The sequence below is a fragment of the Macaca thibetana genome, chromosome 1 (assembly GCF_024542745.1).
Source record: "Macaca thibetana thibetana isolate TM-01 chromosome 1, ASM2454274v1, whole genome shotgun sequence".
NCBI lineage: Eukaryota > Metazoa > Chordata > Mammalia > Primates > Cercopithecidae > Macaca > Macaca thibetana.
In genome coordinates, this window is record NC_065578.1 from 90735864 (window position 1) to 90759612 (window position 23749).

The 23749-nt window shown below is 35.6% G+C and overlaps 1 protein-coding gene across 1 annotated transcript in view; it reads right to left on the reverse strand.

Annotated features, from left to right (window-relative positions):
- Window positions 1–23749, reverse strand: part of HFM1 (helicase for meiosis 1) — a 128181-nt gene that overhangs the window by 81308 nt on the left and 23124 nt on the right. The window contains 7 exon segments of the mRNA XM_050782572.1: window positions 103–248; window positions 652–753; window positions 851–894; window positions 20454–20542; window positions 20623–20823; window positions 23114–23272; window positions 23492–23569. Of these exon segments, the coding sequence (XP_050638529.1) occupies window positions 103–248; window positions 652–753; window positions 851–894; window positions 20454–20542; window positions 20623–20823; window positions 23114–23272; window positions 23492–23569 (819 nt within the window).

Consider the following 23749-nt stretch of genomic DNA (forward strand, 5'->3'; position numbering starts at 1 on the left):
ACTTTTAAGCCTGATATAATTATGACATGCTAATCAAAAAATACACAATTTTTTGTTTTTATCATGTTTTTAAGTATAAAAAGCAAAGTTATTGTCACTTACTTGAGGTCGACCAGCTCTACCAATCATCTGTAGAATATCTGTTTCACTGTACTCTTCAAACAGTCCTCCAGCATAATGCATTGTAGATTTTATAACTACTAGGTGAGCAGGCAAATTTACTCCCATAGCTAAAGTACTGGTAGTAACTGCATCAGATGAAGACATAGTAATTTTGAGCCATTTAACTTTATTGCTTCATGAAGACTTTTTAATAAAAGACATTCCTATAAATGTAATAAAATCTCATATATAAGAAATTTAGAAAAGAAAGAAAAAAAGAACATTACAATCTAAAATAGTAACACACTTTAAATCCAAAAACCTATTAACTTCTTGTTTTTCAAATTACACTACGTTCAATAATATGACAAAGATGTAAACATTGCCAAAGAATTTACTGTAGCATCCACATGCATAGGTAACCACTTAATTCTAGATTCTCAGAAGAAAAGAAAAAAGAAGCAGAATACTTGAGCTTTTCCTTTTTTCCTCTTAAAAATAATTTTCCAAAATATTTTATAGCATCCACAAGAAATGTGTTTTACTTACAAAGAACTGGTAAATCTCCAACAGTAAAAGCTCCCTCAACTACTTTTCTATCTGACAGCTCCATACCAGCATGATGATAAGCGGCACCATCTTTTAAGATATCTGTAATATATCAGCTGCTACTATTAGTATTTTATCAATAATTGGCACCTTTCATGTGTATGTGAAAATGCTATTCAAAAATTATCTCTAAACCTACCTCTCAGTTTTGAATCTCTTATGGAATATGCATACTTCTGTAACCTATTTAAAAATACCATAAAATTATTTAGTTATTCCCAGTAACATTAGAAGACTCTGAAACAGTTTATTAATTATTTTAAAACTTAGAGATATCAAAAAATTTTCACAATATCATTATCTGAAAACTATTTTAAGAAGTAGAAAATATCCAACTTACATATTCAAAAGTCCCTAAACTTATGAGCTGTAATATTAAAGCTCACTTTTAAACCAAGAATTTGGAAAACTCACTTCCCCTAAGAAAAAAACATAATTGGTGATTAACAAGTCAGAATATAAGTCTACTCTCATGATTTGCCTAAAAAAAACTGTAAGAAGTAACAATTCCTAAAACTACTATATCACTAGTAAGCCAAAAAAAAAAAAAAAAAAAACATAGAAATAAACAATAGTTGTTTCCAGTGCTCTGAGACATAGACATGGCATTTAAAAAAACTAGGTTGGCCAGGCACGGTGGCTCATGCCTGCAATCCCAACATTTTGGGAGGCTGAGGCAGGCAGATCACGAGGTCAGGAGATAGAGACTATCCTGGCTAGCACGGTGAAACCCCATCTCTACTGAAAATACAAAAAATTAGCTGGGCATGGTGGCAGGTGCCTGTTAGTCCCAGCTACTGGGGCAGCTGAGGCAGGAGAAAGGTGTGAACCCAGAAGCTTGCAGTGAGCCAAGATTGTGACACTGCACTCCAGCCTGGGTGACAGAGAGAGACTCCATCTCAAAAACAAAAACAAAAACAAAAACTAGGTCAGGAGGAAGCAAGATGGTCAACTAGAGATGCCTAATGCTCATCCTCCCCACAAAAAAGAGCAAAACAATGAATAAACAACTAATTACATTTTGACCAGAGTGACCAAAGGAAAGTACCTCTCTACAAATTTGAAACAGGGGATTATTCCACTAGTTGTGCAGATATCAATACAGGGACACAAGAAACATGAAAAAAAAAAAAAAAAAAAAAAAAAAACAGAAAATACAACAGCACCAAACAAACACAATAATTCTCCAGTAACCGATTCCAAAAAACAGAAATTTGCATATTGCCTGAAAAGGACTTCAAAGTAATAATCCTAAGGAAACTCACTGAGATACAAAAGAATACAGATAGACAGTTCAATGAAATTAGGAAGACAATTCATTTATCTGTATAAGAAAGTCATTCAAAAAGTACCAAATAGAAATCTTGGAGCTAAAGAATTAAATGAATGAAATCAAAAATAGAGAGCTTCAATAGCAAACCAAAACAAGCAGAAGAAAGAATCTGTGAAATGAAGTTAGGTTTCTGAAATAGCCTAGTCAGAGGAAAAAAAAAAGAAAAAAGAGCAAAAAAGAGTGAGGAAAGCCTACAGGATTTATGGGACACCATTAAGCAAACAAGTATTCATATTATGGAGGTTCCAGAAGGAGAAGAATGAGGAAAATGCATAGAAAGCTTATTTAACAAAATAATTGCTGAAAAATTCCCAAGTCTTGGGAGAGATACGGACATCCAGTTCCATGAATCTTAAAATCACCAAACATGTTCAAACCCAAAAAGGTCCTCACTGAGGCACATTATAATAAAAATGTCAAAAGTCAAAGACAAAGAGAGAATTTTAAAGGTAGCAAGAGAAAAGTATCAAGTAATTTATAGGGGAATCTCCATTAGACTATCAGTGGATTTCTCAGCAGAAACCTTGCAGGCCAGGAGAGCACAAGATGATATAGTCAAAGCCCTGAAAGAAGACAATATTGCCAGTAAACAATACAATACTGTACAAAGCAAAGCTGTTCATCAGAAATGAGGAGAAATAAAGTCTCTGCCAGATAAATAAAAACTGAGGAAATTCACCACTAGACCTGCCTTATAAGAAATGATTAAAGCTATTCTTCTACCAGATACAAAAGAATGATAATTAGTATCATGAAAACATATTGAAAGCATAAAACACACTGGTAGTTTAAATGCATAGTCAAATTCAGAATGTGCCACCACTGTAATGGTGATCTGTAAGTCTTTCAAATCTCCAGTATGAAGGTGAAAAGTCAAAATGGTCAAAAATGTAGCTACAATGAGTTGTTAAGGAATACTGAATATAAAAAGATGTAAATTATGTCAGCAAACATAAATTGTGGGGGGAGGGCAAAAATCTAGAGTATTTGTATGTGACTGAAGTTTAACAGTTGTTATCAGCTTAAAATAGTCTATTATAACTATAAGATATTTTATGTAAGCCTCGTGGTAACTGCAAAGCAAAAAGCTACAGGAGATACAAATGAGAAAGAGAAAGGAATCAAAGCTTAGCACTACAGAAAAACAACAAATCACAAACGTACATAACAAGAGAAAGAAAGGAACAACTGATCTACCAAGCAATCAGAAAACAATTAAAACTGCAGGAGTAAGCCCTTATCTATCAATAATAACCCTGAAGGCAAATGAATTAAATTCTCCAATCACGACATACAGTATCTAAATTGATAGAAAAAAAAAAAAAAAGATCCAAACATATGCTGCCTACCAGAGATCCATCTTAGTTACAAGGACACAGGCTGAAAGTTAAGGGGTAGAAGAAAATATTCTATGTAAATAGTAACCAAAAGAGAGCAGGGTGGCTATTCTTACATCAGTTAAAATAGACTTCAAGTCAAAAACTGTTACAAGAGGCAAAGAAGGTCATAATTTAACGACAAAGGGGTCAATTCATCAAGAGCACATAAGAATCTTAAATATATAAGCACCCAACACTGAAGCATCAAAATATATAAAACATTATTAAAGGACATGAAGAGAGTGATAGATAGCAACACAATAATAGTAGGAGTCTTCAATATCCCACTTTCAATAATGATAGATGAACCAGACCGAAAGTTAACAAAGAAATACTGGACTTGAATTGTACTTTGAGTCAAATGGACCTAAGAGACAAATATAGAACTTTGCATTGAATAGCAGCAGAATGTATATGCTTCCCTAGTGCATATGAAACATTCTACAGGACAGATCATACATTAAACCACAAAACTAGATTTAACTATTTTTAATTAATCTAAATTCAAGACGATTGAAATCACATGTAGTATCATTTCTGACCACAACAATATGAAACTAGAAATCAGTAATGGGAAAAATTTTGAAAAAAATCACAAGTACATGGAAACTAAACAACATGCTCCCAAACAATCAATGGGTCAAAGAAACCAAAAGGGAAATTTAAAAAATCTTGAGACAAGAAACAATGGAAAGACAACAGACCAAAACCTATGAGATGCAGCAACAGTGGTTCTAAGAGGAATTTTGTTTGTTTGTTTGTTTTTGAGACAGACTTTCACTCTTGTTGCCTAGGCTGGAGTGCAATGGCACGATCTCAGCTCACTGCTACCTATGCCTTCCGGGTTCAAGCGATTCTCCTGCCTCAGCCTCCTCAGTAGCTAGGATTACAGGCATGTGCCACCACGCCTGGCTAATTTTGTGTTTTTAGTAGAGACGTAGTCTCCCCGTGTAGGCCAGGCTGGTCTCGAACTCAAAAGGAAATTTTAAGCAATAAGGGTCTACATTAAAAAAGAAGATGCTAAATAGACAGCCTAACATTATACCTACAGGAGCTAGCAAAAGAACAAACTAAATGCAAAGTTAGCAGAAGAAAGGAAATAATAAAGATCAGAAGAGAAATAAGTCAAATAGAGAACAACCACCAAAAACATATAGAAAATGATCAATAAAACCAAGACTTGGTTCTTTGAAAAAACAAACAAATATCTAGCTAGACTAAGAAAAAAAAAAGAGGAAACAAATAAAATAAAAATGAAACTGCAGAAATTACAACAGATGCCTCAGAAATTAAAGAAATCACAAGGGACTATTAAGAACAATTATATATTAATACCAACAAATTGGATAACATATAGGAAATGGACAAACTCCTAGAAAAATATAACCTGCTAAGTTTGAATCAGGAAGAAATAGAAAGCTTAAACAGACCAATAACACATAATGAGATTGAAGTAGTAATGAAAAATCTTCCAACAAGGAAAAGCCCAGAACCAGATAGCATCACAACTGAATTCTACCAAACATTCAAAGAAGAATCACTACCAATACTTCATAAACTATTCCAAAAAAATACAGCTAGAGGGAATACTTCCAAATATATTTTGTGAGGCTACTATCACTTTGATACCTAGGCCACATAAACACACTACAAGAAAACTATAGGCCAGTATCTCTGATGAATATTGACGCAAAAATCCTCAATAAAATGTAAGCAAACTGAATTCAACAACACATCAAAAAGGATTATACATCATGGCCAAGTGGATTTATTCCTGGCAAGAAAGTCTGGTTTAATACATGCAAATCAACCACTCTGATGTATCACATTAACAGAAGGAAAGATAAAAAACACAAATCATCTCAATTGGTGCAGAAAAAGCATTTGACAACAAGTTCAACATCCTTTCTTGATAAAAATCTCTTAACACGCAAGCTTATAAGGAAAACTTCTCAACTAACATAACAAAGGCCATTTATGAAAAATCCACAGCCAACATGATAATCAATGGGGAACAACTGAAAGCTTTTCCACTAAGATATAGTACAACACAGGGATGCCCACTCTCAATGCTTCTATTCAACATAGTACTGAAAGTACTAGCAAGAGCAATCAGATAAGAAAAAAATAAATAAAAGGAATTCAAATTTGAAAGGAAGAAGTAAAATTATCTTTATTTGCAGACATTACCTTGTATGTAAAAAAAATCAAAAACTCATTAAAAATACTTAGAACTAATAATTCAGTAAAGTTGCAGGATTCAAAATCAATATACAGAGATTAGTAGCATTTTTAAACACAAATAATAACTTAACTGAAAAAGAAATCTAGAAAACAATCCCAGTTATGATAGCATCAAAAAATAAAATGCTTAGGAATAAGTTTAATTAAGGAGATAAAGATCTGTACACTGAAAGCTATAAAACAATGGTGACAGAAATCCAAAACAAAAATAAATGGGAAGATACCCTGTGTTGATGGATTGAAAGAATCAATATTGTTAAAATGTCCATACTACTCAAAGAAGTACATATTCAATACAATCCTTATCAAAATTCCAATGGCATCCTTCATAGAAATAGAAGAAAAAAAATCATAAAATTAGTCTAGAATCACAATAAACCCTGGATAGCGACAGCAAAACTGAGAAGGAAAAGAAAGTTGGAGATACACACTTTCTGATTTAAAAGTATACTATAAAGCCACACTAACCAAAACAATATAGTACTTGCATAAAAACAGAAACACAGACCAATGGAACACAACAGAGAGACCAGAAATAAGTCCAAAAATACACAGTCAACTAATTTTCCATCAGGACACCAAAAGAAATGGGGAAACAATAGTTTCTTCCACGAATGAGGATGGAAAAACAATTTCCATATCCAAAAGAATAAAATTGGACCCTTATACCATACACAAAAATCAACTCAAAAATAGCCAGTTTAAAGAGGAACATAACTGATGTGATGGAGCTGAGAAACACAACACAAGAACTTCACAATGCAATCACAAGTATCAATAGCAGAATAGACCAAGTGGAGGAAAGAATCTCCAAGCTAGAAGATTATCTTTCTGAAATAAGGCAGGCAGACAAGAATAAAAAAAAAAAAAAAAAAAAGAAGAAGAAGAAGAAGAAGAATGAAAAGGAATGAACAAAACCTCCAAGAAATATGGGATTAAGTAAAGAAACCAAAATTACAACTAACTGGTACCTGAAAGAGACAGGGAGAATGAAACCACATTGGAAAACATACTACAACAGAACTTCCAGGAGAACTTCCCCAACCTAGCAAGACAGGACAGCATTCAAATTCAGGAAATGCACAGAACCCCAGTAAGATACTCCACATGAACATCAACCTGAAGAGACATAATCATCAGATTCTCCAACATTGAAATGAAATAAAAATATTAAGGGCAGCCAGAGAGAATGTCAGGTCACTACAAAGGGAAACTCATCAAACTAACAGTGGATCTCTCAGCAGAAAACCTACAAGCCAGAAGAGACTGGGAACCAATATTCAACATTCTTAAAGAAAAGAATTTCTAACCCAGAATTTCATATCTGGCCAAACTAAGCTGCATAAGCAAAGGATAAATAAGGTTCTTTTCAGAGAAGCAAATGCTGAGGGAAGTCACCAGGCCTGCCTTGCAAGAGTTCCTGAAGAAAGCACTAAATATGGAAAGGAGAAGCCATTACCAGCCACTACAAAAACACATTGAAGTTCACAGACCAGTGACACTATGAAGCAACCACATAAACAAGTCTGCAAAATAACCGGCTAGCATCATGATGACAGAATGAAATTCAAACATAACAATACTAATCTTAAATTGTACATGAGCTAAGTGCCCCAATTAAAAGGCACAGGATGGCAAGATGGATAAAGAGCCAAGACCCACTGATATGCAGTCTTCAAGAGACCCATCTCATATGCAAAGACACACATAGACTCAAAATAAAGCAAGGAAGGAAAACTTACCAAGCAAATGGAAAATAGAAAAAGCAGGGGTTGCAATCCTAGTTTCTGACAAAATAGACTTTAAACCAACAAAGATCAAAAAAGACACAGAAGGGCATTACGTAATGGTAAAGGGATCAATGCAACAAGAAGAGCTAATGATCCTAAATATATATGCACCCAATACAGGAGCACTCAGATTCGTAAAGCAAGTTCTTAGAGATCTACAAAGAGACTCAGACTCCCACACAATAATAGTGGAGACTTTAACAACCCATTGCCAATATTAGACAGATCACTGAGACAGAAAATTAACAAAGATATTCAGGACCTGAACTCAGCTGTGGATCAAGTGGACCTGATCGACAGCTACAGAACTTTCCACTCAAATTCAACAGAATATATATTCTTCTGATAGCTACATGGCATGTACTCTAAAACTGATTACATAATTGGAAGTAAAACACTTCTCAGCAAATACAAAAGAATGGAAATCATAACAAACAGTCTCTCAGACCAGAGCACAATCAAATTAGAACTCAAGATTAAGAAACACACTCAAAACCACACAACTACATGAAAACTGAACAACCTGCTCCTGAATGACTCTTATGTAAATAATAAAATTAAGGCAAAAATCAAGAAGTTCTTTGAAACTAATGAGAACAAAGAGACAACATACCAGAATCTCTGGGACACAGTTTAAAGCAGTGTTAAGAGAGAAACATATATATGCACCAAATTCCCCTACCAAAAAGCTAGAAAGATCCCAAGTTAACAACCTAACATCTCAGCTAAAAAAAACTAGAGAACCAAGAGCAAACAAACCCCAAAGCTAGCAGAAGACAAGAAATAACGAAGATCAGAGCTGACTAAAGGAGACAGAGACATGAAAAAACTCTTCAAAAAAAAAAATCACCAAACCCAGAAGCTAGTTTTTTGAAAAACTTAATACAATAGATAGACTGCTAGCTAGACTAATAAAGAAGAAAGGAGAGAAGAATCAAATAAACACAATCAGAAATTATATGGGGGATATCACCACTGACCCCACAGAAATACAAACAACCATCAAAGAATACCATAAAGACCTTTACGCACATAAACTCGAAAATCTAGAAGAAATGGATAAAATCCTGGACACATACACTCTCCCAAGACTGAACCAGGAAGAAACTGAATCCCTGAATAGACCAATAATGAGTTCTGGAATTGAGACAGTAATAACTAGCCTACCAACCAAAAAAACCCCAGGACCAGAAAGATCCACAGCTAAATTCTACCACAGGTAGAAAGAAGAGCTGGCACCATTTCTACTGAAACTATTTCAAAAAATTGAAAAGGAGGGACTCCTCACTAACCCATTTATGAGGTCAGCATCATCCTGATACCAAAACCTGGTGGAGATAAACAAAAAAAGAAAACGTCAGAACACTATCCTTAATGAACACTCATGCAAAAAGCTTCAATAAAATACTGGCAAACTGAATCCAGCAGCACATCAGAAAGCTTACCCACCATGATCAAGTTGGCTTCATCCCCAGGATGCAAAAGTGGTTCAACATACACAAACCAATAAATGTGATTTATCACATAAACAGAATTAAAGACATTATTACCTCAATAGACGCAGAAAAGGCCTGCGATAAAATTCAACACTCCTTCATGTTAAAAACTCTCAACAAACTAGGTATTGAAGGAACATACCTCAAAATAATAAGAGCCATATATGACAAACCCATAGCCAATATCATATTGAATGGGCAAAAACTGGAATCATTCCCCTTGAAAACTGGCACAAGACAAGGATCCCTTCTCTCACCGTTCCTATTCAACATAGTATTGGAAGTTCTGGCAAGGGCAATCAGGCAATAGAAATAAAGCGTATTTAAATGGGAAGAGAGGAAGTCAAATTATCTTTGTTTACAGATGACATGATCCTATATTTGGAAAATCTCATCTTCTCAGCACAAAAGTTTCTTAAGCTATTAAGCAATTTCAGCAAATTCTCAGGATACAAAATCAATGTGCAAAAATCTCTAGCATTCCTATAGCCAACAGCAGGCAATCAGAGAGCCAAACCGTCTATGAACTCCCATTCACAACTGCTACAAAAAGAATAAAATACCTAGGAATACAGCAGCTAAGGAGGGAAGTAAAGAAACTTTTCAAGGAGAACTACAAACCACTGCTCAAAGAAATCAAAGTGGATACAAGCGAATAGAGAAACATTCCATGCTCATGGATAGGAAGAAACAATACTGTAAAAAATGACCATAGTGCCCAAAGTAATTTATACATTCAATGCTATTCCCACTAAACTATCATTGACATTCTTCACAGAATCAGAAAAAAACTATTTTAAAATTTGTATAGAACCAAATAGCCGAGATGATCCTAAGCAAGAACAAAGCTGGAGGTATGCTACCCAACTTCAAGCTATACTACAAAGCTACAGTAACCAAAACAGCATGGGACTAGTACAAGAACAGACACATAGACCAAAGGACAGAATGGAGAACTCAGAAATAAGATCACACACCTACAAACATCTGATCTTCAACAAATCTGACAAAAGCAAGCAATGGGGAAAGGACACCCTATTTAATAAATGGTGCTGGGAGAGCTGGCTAGCCATATGCAGAAAATTGAAACTGGACCCCTTCCTTACACCCTACACAAAAATTAACTCAAGACAGATTGCAGACTTAAACTTAAAACCCAAAACTATAAAAACCCTAGAAGAAAATACCCTTCAGGCAATACCCTTCAGGATACAGGCACAGGCAAAGATTTCATGATGAAAACACCAAAAGCAATTGCAACAAAAGCAAAAATTGACAAATGGCATCAACTTAAAATTAAAATAAGGAGCTTCCATTCAGCAAAAGAAACTATCATGAGAGTAAACAGACAACCTACAGAACAGGAGAAAATTTTTGCAATCTATCTATCTGACAAAGATCTAATATCCAGAGTCTACGAGGAACTTAAACAAATTTACAAGAAAAAAAAACAACCCCATTAAAAAGTGGGCAATGGACATGAACAGACACTTCTCAAAAGACGACACACATGTGGCCAACAAACATTATGAAAAAAAGCTCAATATCACTGATCATTAGAGAAAAATAAATCAAAACCACAGTGAGAGAGCATCTCATGCTATCTCATTTAATAATAATGGCAATTATTAAAAAGTCAAAAAACAACAGATGCTGGGGAGGTTGCAGAGAAAAAGCAATGCTTTTTTACACTGTTGCTAGTGTAAATTAGTTCAACCATTGTGGAAGACGTTGTGGCAATTTCTCAAAGACCTATAACCAGAAACACCTTTTGAGCTAGCAATCCCGTTACTGGGCATATACCCAAAGGAATATAAATTATTATTTTACAAGGCTACAAGAACAAATATGTTCATTGCAGCATTATTCACAATAGAAAAGACATGGAATCAACCTAAATGCCCATCAGTGATAGACTGGATAAAGAAAATGTGGCAGCTGGGTGGAGCAAGATGGCCGAATAGGAACAGCTCCAGTCTCCAGCTCCCAGCGTGAGTGACACAGAAGACAGGTGATTTCTGCATTTTCAACTGAGGTACTGGGTTCATCTCACTAGGGAGTGCCGGACAATTGGTGCTGGTCAGCTGCTGCAGCCCGACCAGCGAGAGCTGAAGCAGGGCGAGGCATCGCCTCACCTGGGAAGCGCAAGGGGGAAGGGAATCCCTTTTCCTAGCCAGGGGAACTGAGACACACAATACCTGGAAAATCGGGTAACTCCCACCCCAATACTGCGCTTTACCAAGGGTCTTAGCAAACGTGCACAACAGGAGATTATATATCACACCTGGCCGGGAGGGTCCCACGCCCACAGAGCCTCCCTCATTGCTAGCACAGCAGTCTGCGATCCAACGGCAAGGCAGCAGCGAGGCTGGGGGAGGCGCACCTGCCATTGCTGAGGCTTAAGTAGGTAAACAAAGCCTCTGGGAAGCTGGAACTGGGTAGAGCTCACAGCAGCTCAAGGAGGCCTGCCTGTCTCTGTAGACTCCACCTCTGGGGACAGGGCACAGCTAAACAAAAACAACAACAACAAAAAAAAAAGCAGCAGAAACCTCTGCAGACACAAACGACTCTGTCTGACAGCTTTGAAGAGAGCGGTGGATCTCCCAACATGGAGGTTGAGATCTGAGAATGGACAGACTGCCTGCTCAAGTGGGTCTCTGACTCCTGAGTAGCCTAACTGGGAGACATCCCCCACTAGGGGCAGACTGACACCCCACACCTCACATGGTGGAGTACATCCCTGAGAGGAAGCTTGCAAAGCAAGAATCAGACAGGTACACTCGCTGTTCAGCAATATTCTATCTTCTGCAGCCTCTGCTGCTGACACCCAGGCAAATAGGGTCTGGAGTGGACCTCAAGCAATCTCCAACAGACCTACAGCTGAGGGTCCTGACTGTTAGAAGGAAAACTAACAAACAGGAAGGACACCCACACCAAAACCCCATTAGTACTTCACCATCATCAAAGACCAGAGACAGATAAAACCACAAAGATGGGGAAAAAGCAGGGCAGAAAACCTGGAAATTCAAAAAATAAGAGCGCATATCCCCCTCCAAAGGGACACAGCTCATCGCCAGCAATGGAACAAAGCTGGACAGAGAATGACTTTGACGAGATGAGAGATGAAGGCTTCAGTCCATCAAACTTCTTAGAGCTAAAGGAGGAATTGCGTACCCAGCGCAAAGAAACTAAAAATCTTGAAAAAAAAAGTGGAAGAATTGATAACTAGAATAATTAATGCAGAGAAGGCCGTAAACGAACTGACAGAAATGAAAACCATGACACGAGAAATACGTGACACATGCACAAGCTTCAGTAACTGACTCGATCAACTGGAATAAAGAGTATCAGCAATTGAGGATCAAATGAATGAAATGAAGCGAGAAGAGAAATCTAAAGAAAAAAGAAGAAAAAGAAATGAACAAAGCCTGCAAGAAGTATGGGATTATGTAAAAAGACCAAATCTACGTCTGATTGGGGTGCCTGAAAGTGACGGGGAAAATGGAATCAAGTTGGAAAACACTCTTCAGGATATCATCCAGGAGAACTTCCCCAACCTAGTAGGGCAGGCCAACATTCAAATTCAGGAAATACAGAGAACGCCACAAAGATACTCCTCGAGAAGAGCAACTCCAAGACACATAATTATCAGATTCACCAAAGTTGAAATGAAGGAAAAAATCTTAAAGGCAGCCAGAGAGAAAGGTCGGGTTACCCACAAAGGGAAGCCCATCAGACTAACAGCAGGTCTCTCAGCAGAAACTCTCCAAGCCAGAAGAGAGTGAGGGGCCAATATTCAACATTCTTAAAGAAAAGAATTTTCAACCCAGAATTTCATATCCAGCCAAACTAAGTTTCATAAGTGAAGGAGAAATAAAATCCTTTACAGATAAGCAAATGCTTAGAGATTTTGTCACCACCAGGCCTGCCTTACAAGAGACCCTGAAGGAAGCACTAAACATGGAAAGGTACAACCGGTACCGGCCATTGCAAAAACATGCCAAAATGTAAAGACCATCGAGGCTAGGAAGAAACTGCATCAACTAACGAGCAAAATAACCAGTTAATATCATAATGGCAGGATGAAGTTCACACGTAACAATATTAACCTTAAGTGTAAATGGACTAAATGCTCCAATTAAAAGACACAGACTGGCAAACTGGATAAAGAGTCAAGACCCATCAGTCTGCTGTATTCAGGAGACACATCTCACATGCAGAGACACACATAGGCTCAAAATAAAGGGATGGAGAAAGATCTACCAAGGAAATGGAGAACCAAACAAAGCAGGGGTTGCAATACTAGTCTCTGATAAAACAGACTTTAAACCGTCAAAGATCAAAAGAGACAAAGAAGGCCATTACATAATGGTAAAGGGATCAATTCAACAGGAAGAGCTAACTATCCTACTATCCTAAATATATATGCACCCAATACAGGAGCACCCAGATTCATAAAGCAAGTCCTTAGAGACTTACAAAGAGACTTAGACTCCCATACAATAATGATGGGAGACTTCAACACCCCACTGTCAACATTAGACAGATCAACGAGCCAGAAAGTTAACAAGGATATCCAGGAATTGAACTCATCTCTGCAGCAAGCAGACCTAATAGACATCTACAGAACTCTCCACCCCAAATCAACAGAATTTACATTCATCTCAGCACCACATCACACTTATTCCAAAATTGACCACATAATTGGAAGTAAAGCACTCCTCACTCAGCAAATGTACAAAAACAGAAATTATAACAAACTGTCTCTCAGACCACAGTGCAATCAAACTAGAACTGAGGACTAAGAAACTCAATCAAAACTGCTCAACTACATGGAAACTGAATAACCTGCTCCTGAATGACTACTGGGTACATAACGAAATGAAGGCAGAAATAAAGTTGTTCTTTGAAACCATGAGAACAAAGATACAACATACCAGAATCTCTGGGACACATTTAAAGCAGTGTGTAGAGGGAAATTTATACCACTAAATGCCCACAAGAGAAAGCTGGAAAGATCTAAAATTGACACCCTAACATCACAATTAAAAGAACTAGAGAAGCAAGAGCAAACACATTCAAAAGCTAGCAGAAGGCAAGAAACAACTAAGATCAGAGCAGAACTGAAGGAGATAGAGACACAAAAAACCCTCCAAAAAATCAATGAATCCAGGAGTTGGTTTTTTGAAAACATCAACAAAATTGATAGACCGCTAGCAAGACTATATAATAAAGAAGAAAAGAGAGAAGAATCAAATAGATGCAATAAAAAATGATAAAGGGGATATCACCACCAACCCCACAGAAATACAAACTACCATCAGAGAATACTATAAACACCTCTATGCCAATAAACTAGAAAAATCTAGAAGAAATGGATAATTTCCTGGACACTTACACTCTCCCAAGACTAAACCAGGAAGAAGCTGAATCCCTGAATAGACCAATAACAAGCTCTGAAATTAAGGCAATAATTAATAGCCTACCAACCAAAAAAAGTCCAGGACCAGATGGATTCACAGCTGAATTCTACCAGAGGTACAAGGAGGAGCTGGTACCATTCCTTCTGAAACTATTCCAATCAATAGAAAAAGGGAATCCTCCCTAACTCATTTTATGAGGCCAACATCATCCTGATACCAAAGCCTGGCAGAGACACAACAAAAAAGAGAATTTTAGACCAATATCCCTGATTAAAATCGATGCAAAAATCCTCAATAAAATACTGGCAAACCAGATCCAGCAGCACATCAAAAAGCTTATCCACCATGATCAAGTGGGCTTCATCCCTGGGATGCAAGGCTGGTTCAATATACCCAAATGAATAAATGTAATCCAGCATATAAACAGAACCAAAGACAAAAACCACATGATTATCTCAATAGATGCAGAAAAGACCTTTGACAAAATTCAACAGCCCTTCATGCTAAAAACTCTCAATAAATTCGGTATTGATGGAACACATCTCAAAATCATAAGAGCTATTTATGACAAACCCACAGCCAATATCATACTGAATGGGCAAAAACTGGAAAAATTTCCTTTGAAAACTGGCACAAGATAGGGATGCCCTCTCTCACCACTCCTATTCAACATACTGTTGGAAGTTCTGGCTGGGGCAATCAGGCAAGAGAAAGAAATCAAGGGTATTCAGTTAGGAAAAGAAGAAGTCAAATTGTCCCTGTTTGCAGATGACATGATTGTATATTTAGAAAACCCCATCGTCTCAGCCCAAAATTCCTTAAGCTGATAAGCAACTTCAGCAAAGTCTCAGGATACAAAAGTAATGTGCAAAAATCAGAAGCATTCTTATACACCAGTAACAGACAAACAGAGAGCCAAATCATGAATGAACTTCCATTCACAATTGCTTCAAAGAGAATAAAATACCTAGGAATCCAACTTACAAAGGATGTAAAGGACCTCTTCAAGGAGAACTACAAACCACTGCTCAGTGAAGTAAAAGAGGACACAAACAAATGGAAGAACATACCATGCTCATGGATAGGAAGAATCAATATCGTGAAAATGGCCATACTGCCCAAGGTAATTTATAGATTCAATGCCATTCCCATCAAGCTACCAATGAGTTTCTTCACAGAATTGAAAAAACTGCTTTAAAGTTCGTATGGAATCAAAAAAGAGCCCACATTGCCAAGACAATCTTAACTCAAAAGAACAAAGCTGGAGGCATCACATTACCTAACTTCAAACTATACTACAAGGCTACAGTAACCAAAACAGCATGGTACTGGTACCAAAACAGAGATATAGACCAATGGAACAGAACAGAGTCCTCAGAAATAATACCACACATCTACAGCCATCTGATCTTTGACAAACCTGAGAAAAACAAGAAATGGGGAAAGGATTCCCTATTTAATAAATAGTGCTGGGAAAATTGGCTAGCCATAAGCAGAAAGCTGAAACTGCAGATTGGTACAGCCATTATGGAATCAGTATTGAGATTCTAAAGATATTAAAAGTGGAATTACATTATTACCCAGTTCTTCTCTGGGTATATATCCAAACAAGAAATCATTACCTCATAAAGATATCTGCACTCCCACGTTCCTTGCAGACTGTTCATAATACTTAAGATATGGAAAAAGCCTAAAGGTCTGCTGATGAACTAATGCATGAGAAAAATGTGGTATGTGTGTATAGTACACACACACACACAATGGATTATCCAGCCTTATAAAAGAATGAGATTCTGCCATTTGCCACACATGGCTGGACCTGGAGGACATTGCTAAGACACTAAATGAAATAAGCCAGTCATAGAAAGAAAAATATTGCATGTTCTCACTCATATCTGAAAGCTTTTTTAAAAAAGTCAAATATACAGAGATACAGAATAAAATAGTAGTTATCAGAGGCAGGAAGGGTGAGAACAGGAGAAGAAATGGGGAGATGTAGGTCAAAGGATACACAGAAAAGCAGATACATAACATGAACAAGTCTAAAGACCTAGTGTACAACATGAAGACTACAGTTAATAAAATTGTTTTGGATTAGGGATTCTTGTTAAGTAGATTTAGCTGCTCTTGTCAAAAAAATAACTATGTGAGATGAGAGATATATTAATTTGCATCACTATAGTAACCATTTTACTAGCTATATGAATCACATAACATCATGTTGTAAACCTCAAATATGCCATATAAAATTTACTTTTTAAAAAGAACTAGGTTAAATTAAAAGAGAAGAGGAAGTTAAGAAAGTGTGTTGATAATTTGAAAATGAATTCTGGGTACATTAAAAGATTTTAGAAGTTGGTAGGCTTGGTTCTTAAATATATAAAGACATCTAGTATTTTTCTATTTCATTGTTGCAGATATGACACTAGGACTAATTATTTTTATGGTAACACTCATGACATTTTTAAGGATTCACAATGGAATGAAGATAAGGAAAGAGGAAAGGGCATGTTACTATTAAGTACAAACTTTGCTACCCTCTGTTAGGTATCTTAGAAATGTTGCCTATTTAATAATCATAGAAACAATGTGAGATGATTGATTCTCACATATACAATATTGATTAAGAAATTGAAGTTGAGAGAAGTTAAGTAATATGCCCAATTGTACACAGCTAGTAAAAGTAGCAGCACTGTAATTCAAATCTGACTCTAACTCCAGTATGTTCCTGGAAAAACAACAACAACAACAACAACAAAAAACAAGAATAAACAAGGAGATAAAGAAAAAATAAGGGGCAAAGACTGAAGAAATAAGAGAGTTAAAGGAGAGAGAAACTTTTCATTAGTAATTAGGTAAGAGTAGGAAATGAGAAAAGGAATTAAGATATATGTTTGCCAAAAAATGATTATCTGAAGCAAAATTAGGAAATTTTTGTGCAACAGAAATAAGGGAGTGGATGAAATGTAAATTAGTTTTAAGGGAACTTAGAGTATATTTCAATTCCCTGGTCACATGGATGAGTTCAGCTCAAAAATGTTAATTATTATGTATTCACCTTAGGACACCAGATATTTCTATGTGAATGATGCCGCCATTGCACAAAGAATTCCATAAGTCTTTCAAAACCGCCTTCAGAGTTAAATTTATGAGCAAGAAAACAAGCCTCATTACTTGATCCCCACATCTTGTTTCTGACAAAAAGTGGTATGATCCAACCTGATCATCTAGTTTATTCACCCAACAAGTAGAACGCTTCAAATTGTTTATAGCTACTTACAGTCTCTCTACCCTATACCTACACTTTATTTAAAATGCCAGTTTGCCTTTATTCTATTACTAGTTTTATAATGAACTGGTCAATGTTTTTGAAACCCCATCTTTGTTATAAAAACTTAGAAAATTAATAAGAATGCTATAAAACTACATGCAGTTGGTATAAAAATTATTAATCATTATTTGATGGCATTCTTATCTTATTAGCAGTAATTTCACTTTCTACCTTTCTATCTACTTCTCAGACTTCATCTACTTTTTGGCTGTGAGCTCTTTGTTGGTTTTTCTCATTCTGTCTTGCTCTCTACTGTTTCTTGTTGCTTTATCTTGCTTTGTTGATGTGTATTATAAAACAACTACTCTACATGCTTCACACCCTAGAGTTTTTCATATGGTAGTAACTAAGAAGATCAAGTTAAATCCTTTAACTGGAAGGAAAAGTGTCAAAATAGTATCTAGAGGGTGAATAAGTGGTTATGTTTGTAATGCTTTAATAGACTATCTTTATAGTCTACCTTTTTAGTGGACTAAAAAAAAAAAAAAAAAACCAAAGAATGTAAAGAAGACTAAATTGGCTCCTCTAGGCTTGCTACATGTCTTTGGTTGACAAGCAACCAGAGGTGGTGGCAAAAGAACAGAATGGTAACTGGAAAGCTGATCTGACCCAAAGCAGAGAGAAGTATATTCCCCCACCATACAAAATTAGGCAGAAAAATAAGTATCTGCCTATATCCACATGTCCAATTTTAGTCTGAGGTCTACCACTAAACATATTTACTGATTTCCAGAAGTTATTAACAATAATAATAAGTAATGTTCATTACATAGTAATCATGTGCTAGCACTCTGCTGAGACCTTCTGCTATAATTTGGATGCTGTCCATTTAAATCTTATGCTAAATTGAAATCCCCAGTGTTGGAGGTGAGGCGTGGTAGGAGGTGAATAGATCATGGGGACAGATCCCTAATGGCTTGGTGCTGTCCTCACAACAGTGAGTGAGTTCTTGTGACATCCAGTTGCTTAAAAGTGTATGGCACCCCCCGACCCCTGCTCCTGCTCTCACCATGTGAAACACCAACTCAACCTTTGCCTTCTGCCATAACTGTAAGCAGCCCAAGGCCTAGCCAGAAGCCAAGCAGATGCTGGTGCCATGTTTCCTGTACAGCCTGCAAAACTGTGAGCCAATTAAACCTCTCTTCTTTATAAATTACCCAGTCTTAGAAATTTCTTTATATCAATGCAAGAATGACCTAACACACCTGCTAAGGTTGAGTGGTAAGCAGGATGAACATGAGTCCCCCTTTCCTGAAGAAGTTGATAATCTAATGAATGGAAAAGATATTAAAATAACTATTAAACAAAAGTATATTATAATTACAGTGAGTACTATGAAATAAAGTACAGGTTGGTTATAAAAGTAAATACAGGGAAACTGATGACTATGGAAAACTGATATTAAAGTTTAGACATGAAGGATAAATAGGAGTTAGGTAAAAACCATTCCAGTAAAAGAAAGCATGATGCAAGATGATGCTGTACAGAGTAACAGTTTGGTGTATTCACAGAACACAGAGGTTAATACAGCTTGACCATGGTGAGTAAAGGGGAAGAATGGTCATGATAAGTCTGGAGAATTGGCTAGGCATCACATTATATGGGCTACTGCAGGCTACACTAAGGATTTAGCATTTAATCCCCAGGACAAGAAGAAGCTATTAAAGGGTTTTAGGCAGGAAACTGACATTTAGATTTGCAATCTCACAAAATCTATGCTATGCAGAGAACAAAGTGGGATAAGAGTGTGTGTGTGTGCAGCGATTAAAGAAAAGGATACAGCCTAGGCAAGAGATTAATAGTGACTTGAATTAGGGAAGTGGCAGTGTTGATGGAGACAAAATGACATATTTGAGATATATTTAGAAGTAAGAATAAACAGGACTTTTAATTGATTGTCTATGAGATATAAGGTGAAGAAGATATTAGTGATAGTTTTCTGCTATGAGTAACTAGGGAGATAATGTATAATTAAGATGGGGAACACTGGAGAAGGAACTAGTCTGACAGCAAGAACCAAGGTTCTATTTCATACATACTGAGTTTGAGATGACTGTCGGTAGACATACAATTGGATTCAGTTACACAGATGGGCTACAGGCCTGGAGCTCAGTAGGGAAGTCTGGGCTGAAGGCATAAATGTGGGAATGCATAGACATGCATAAATATTATTTGAAGTTCATGTGAGTAGTTACAAACAACTAAGAGTGTGGAATTAGAAAGAATGAACCTCAGATACACTCACTCGAATGACAACATTTAAGAGTCGGGTAGAAGAGGTGAAAAGGGGACTGAGAACAAGCAGCCTGCAAAGTAGGAAGAAAATCAGTAGAAATGGTCATGGAAGCACAGAATCCAGAGTGTTTAAGTAAGGTGGAAGTGGCCAAACATGATAGAAAGTCCTTAAAGATTAATTCGCAAGATCAGCTTTAGTGAAAGACTATAAAAGATGTTGGATTGAAATTAGGTTAAAAAAAAATTGACAGTAGTATGGATAATCTTTATCATTCAAGAAATCTGACCATCAGATTATCAGTATGGATAATCTTTATCATTCAAGAAACCTGGATCACCCCTGCACTAAGACTCATTATCTCACTTAATCCTCAAAATTACCATTATCCTTATTTTATAGATGAGGACACTGAGGTTTACCCCAAGGTTATGGGACAAGCCTAATTTTCTCATCTCATCTAGATGAGCCCTAAAAGTCCTTCTACTTCCATGAAAAAATGAAAAACTATACCTCTGTTTCTGTTCCACAGTCATAATAAATTTAGCATCTTTCACAAGAACAGAAGCAGCCTGTTGCACACCCTTCCTTGTTGCACAAAACTGAAAATAAATTCATAACTTTTGTATTAATCATGTTAAAAACTGAATATACTAAAAAATAAGCTATCAACAATCCATACCACAAGTGTGGGTTTCTGATCAGAATACATTTGTATAACACTGGCAATTTTGTAGTTGAGGGTTAAATCAAACTTAAATTCAGTTTGGTTACTGCTGCAGGGAAATCCAAGGACCACTTTCTGAAGTTTCACTGGTCTGTGGCTCTCATCCATTTTCAGACACACAGCTGGTCTTTCACCATCTGAAAGCCATTCTGCAATCTTTAAAACACAAAAACATGTGCATTAAAACTTTCTTCTAGTAAAGTTTTATTGCTAAAAACAACCCAATTACAGATCACTTTAAGGTCAAGCTATAAAAGTATTTAATCAACTATACTGTCTTTTTCAATATTACATATTCCATTAATATTATTCTGTTGATATAGTGGTCAACACTACCAACAGTAGTATTTCAAGATTATACCCACTTTTCATCATGGTAAACTTCCAATTAGTTACTATTAGTTTTATTTTCCTTCATAAGGATCCCAAAGAAAAATTAAAATCAGTTTTGTCACAGAGACCAAATTTCTCACTATCATTTTACCTTCTTTGCTATTTTTGAAAACTATGCCTCAAAATAGCTGACATCTCTTTTGTGTTGTCCTAAATATTAGATAAATAGTAGCAAAGTAATAGTTGGTTTAGGTTTGCAAGGGTTGACAAGTTTTTAAGCAGACAACAAACACTTGAGAGATGCCAGTGCCAAAAGCAAACTTCAGACTCAACCTAGTTTCTGGAACTGTGGTAAGCAATCTTTATCTTTACACAGCCCAGTTAATAATCAGGCTCCATGCCCAGCTATGAAACTGACTGTTGTTTTGACAGGAAGAAAACATTAAAATAGTTTCAAGGGTATCATGAGTAGGGATAAGATCACACAAGAATTTACAGTTTGAGGGGAGCAGAAGGCCAAGAATAAAGACCTTAATTTAGGGGAAAACGGAGGAAGAAGATCTGACAAAGAGACAGAGAAACAGCATTCACAGAAGTAGTGTTTATCGCAAAGGGGAAAAGTTTGATGAATTAGAGAGTACTAGTACATAATAATGGCTTACAAGTAAGTAAGAAAAATTTAGTATCCCAAAGTGAAAAAAAGGCAAATGACATAATCTGGCAAGTTTTTAAAAAAGAACTTAAAGTAGTTGATAAATATATTAAAAATATTTGCTTTAGTAGAAATCAAAGAAGCAAGAAATTTTTAAATGAGATACCACACTAAACAATAAATCCTGTAAATATTTAAAAATAATAACAGCAATAATAATTCCGCTATTAAATGATCCAGTGTTAGGATACAGGAAAATAGCTTCTGGTAGAAGTGTAAATGAATATAACATTTATTGAAAGAAGTGCTTCTTTAGAGTTTTATATACCCTTTGATTCAGTTATTTCATTCTAAAAGTTCACCCTAAGGAAATAATCATGGATGTTTCAGATATATTAATTTCACTCTGTTTACAATAGCAAAAATTGGAAATAATCTTCCATTATTACATTGTTTGATAAATAAATTACAATAAAACCACAAAAATAGTACTGAAGAATATTTAATGATATAAAAATGTTTATAGATGAAATGCAGGTTAAAAAAAAGAGTATATACATTATGATTCCTACATGCTTACAAAAAAAAGTATATACATTATGCTTCCTACATGTGGAAAGACAAACACTAGGATTTAGTTTTGTTGTTTTAATAAACTTTAAATTTTTCTATATTATTCTTGACAAATACGAACAAAATAAGCTGTCATTTTAAGAACAAGAAAATGATTAATTGTGCCAAATTAACGATAAAGACAAAATATTCCATTGGAATAAACAATATAGTGGCTATTTGTGAAAACAATTTCTAAGAAGTAGTAGGGGAAAACCAGTATTATAGTAGGCTGAGAAGTAAGTAGGAGTGAGAAAGTAGAGTGAGACTATTATTTTTCAAGACGTTTACTTAAAAATTGAAGAAAAAATTAAGTCATATATTCATTATGGAAAGGACAATATTGCATATTATTATTTCTTTACATGTCCATGTACCTCATTAACCATGAGATCCTCCTCAAGGATGGAGTCCACATATTTTCACTTTTGCATCTATTGTTAGTGCTTACCACAATGCCAAGCATATAGAATTGAGGAGCAAGTGGTAATCATCTAAGCAATTATTTTTATTCTCCACCATACTTTGCTATACAATTAGAGTCAGCTAGTTACAACAACCATCACATATTATTAGTGAAGTTATTATGAGGCACCTGAGACCCATGAAACTAAGACTTTTAGATACTAGCAAACAAGAGATGTCCACAAAAAATATTTTGTTAAACCTGATTAACCAAATTTTATGGCCTTAATACTGTCATATTTATGAGATCCAGCCACAACTTTCTACAACATACTTTCCTATTAAAGCAAAGTACAAAAAAATTCACTTTTCTCTAAGATCAAAATAACTAAATATGTCACAAGTCATAAAAAACCTAAGAGCTCAGCTAAAATTGTAACTCACATCCTCAGCATTTGGAATTGTTGCAGATACAGCTACAAATCGCATTGGAATAACAGTGCTGGTATTTTTTAAAGTCTGAGAAACAGACTGTACAGTTTTCATTCTGCTGACTACAACTTCAAGAGTTGGACCACGATTTTCATCTTTTACAATATGTACCTAAGCAGGAAATCAAGAAAAAATCATTAGCTATAGAATTATAAATACATGTAATCAATTAAAATATTCAATACTACTAACATTCTTGCTTGAGAAAATGAGCATTTTCCATTTGAAGGGATAAAACAAACACATAGTTTGGTTGAAATGTCTTTTTTCTTTCTGTCTTATTCTAATTATCCTTTTATGTTTATCTCTGAAAGTGAATGCATTCATTACCTCATCAATGAGAAACAGTCGAACCAGTTGAACCAAAGAGTTGTCTCTCCATTTCCTAGTCATGCTATCCCATTTTTCCTAGACAGAAAAAAAAAAGCATACAAGTAATTTAATGTGATAAGGAATTATAATAAATATTCAGATATCAATAATATTTTTAACATGACATATTACAAATAATGGGCAATTGTGGTTGATCCCTTAAGAGTATCCTGAAAAATATTTTAAAATTAAAAAATACTTAAAGAATTTTTACAG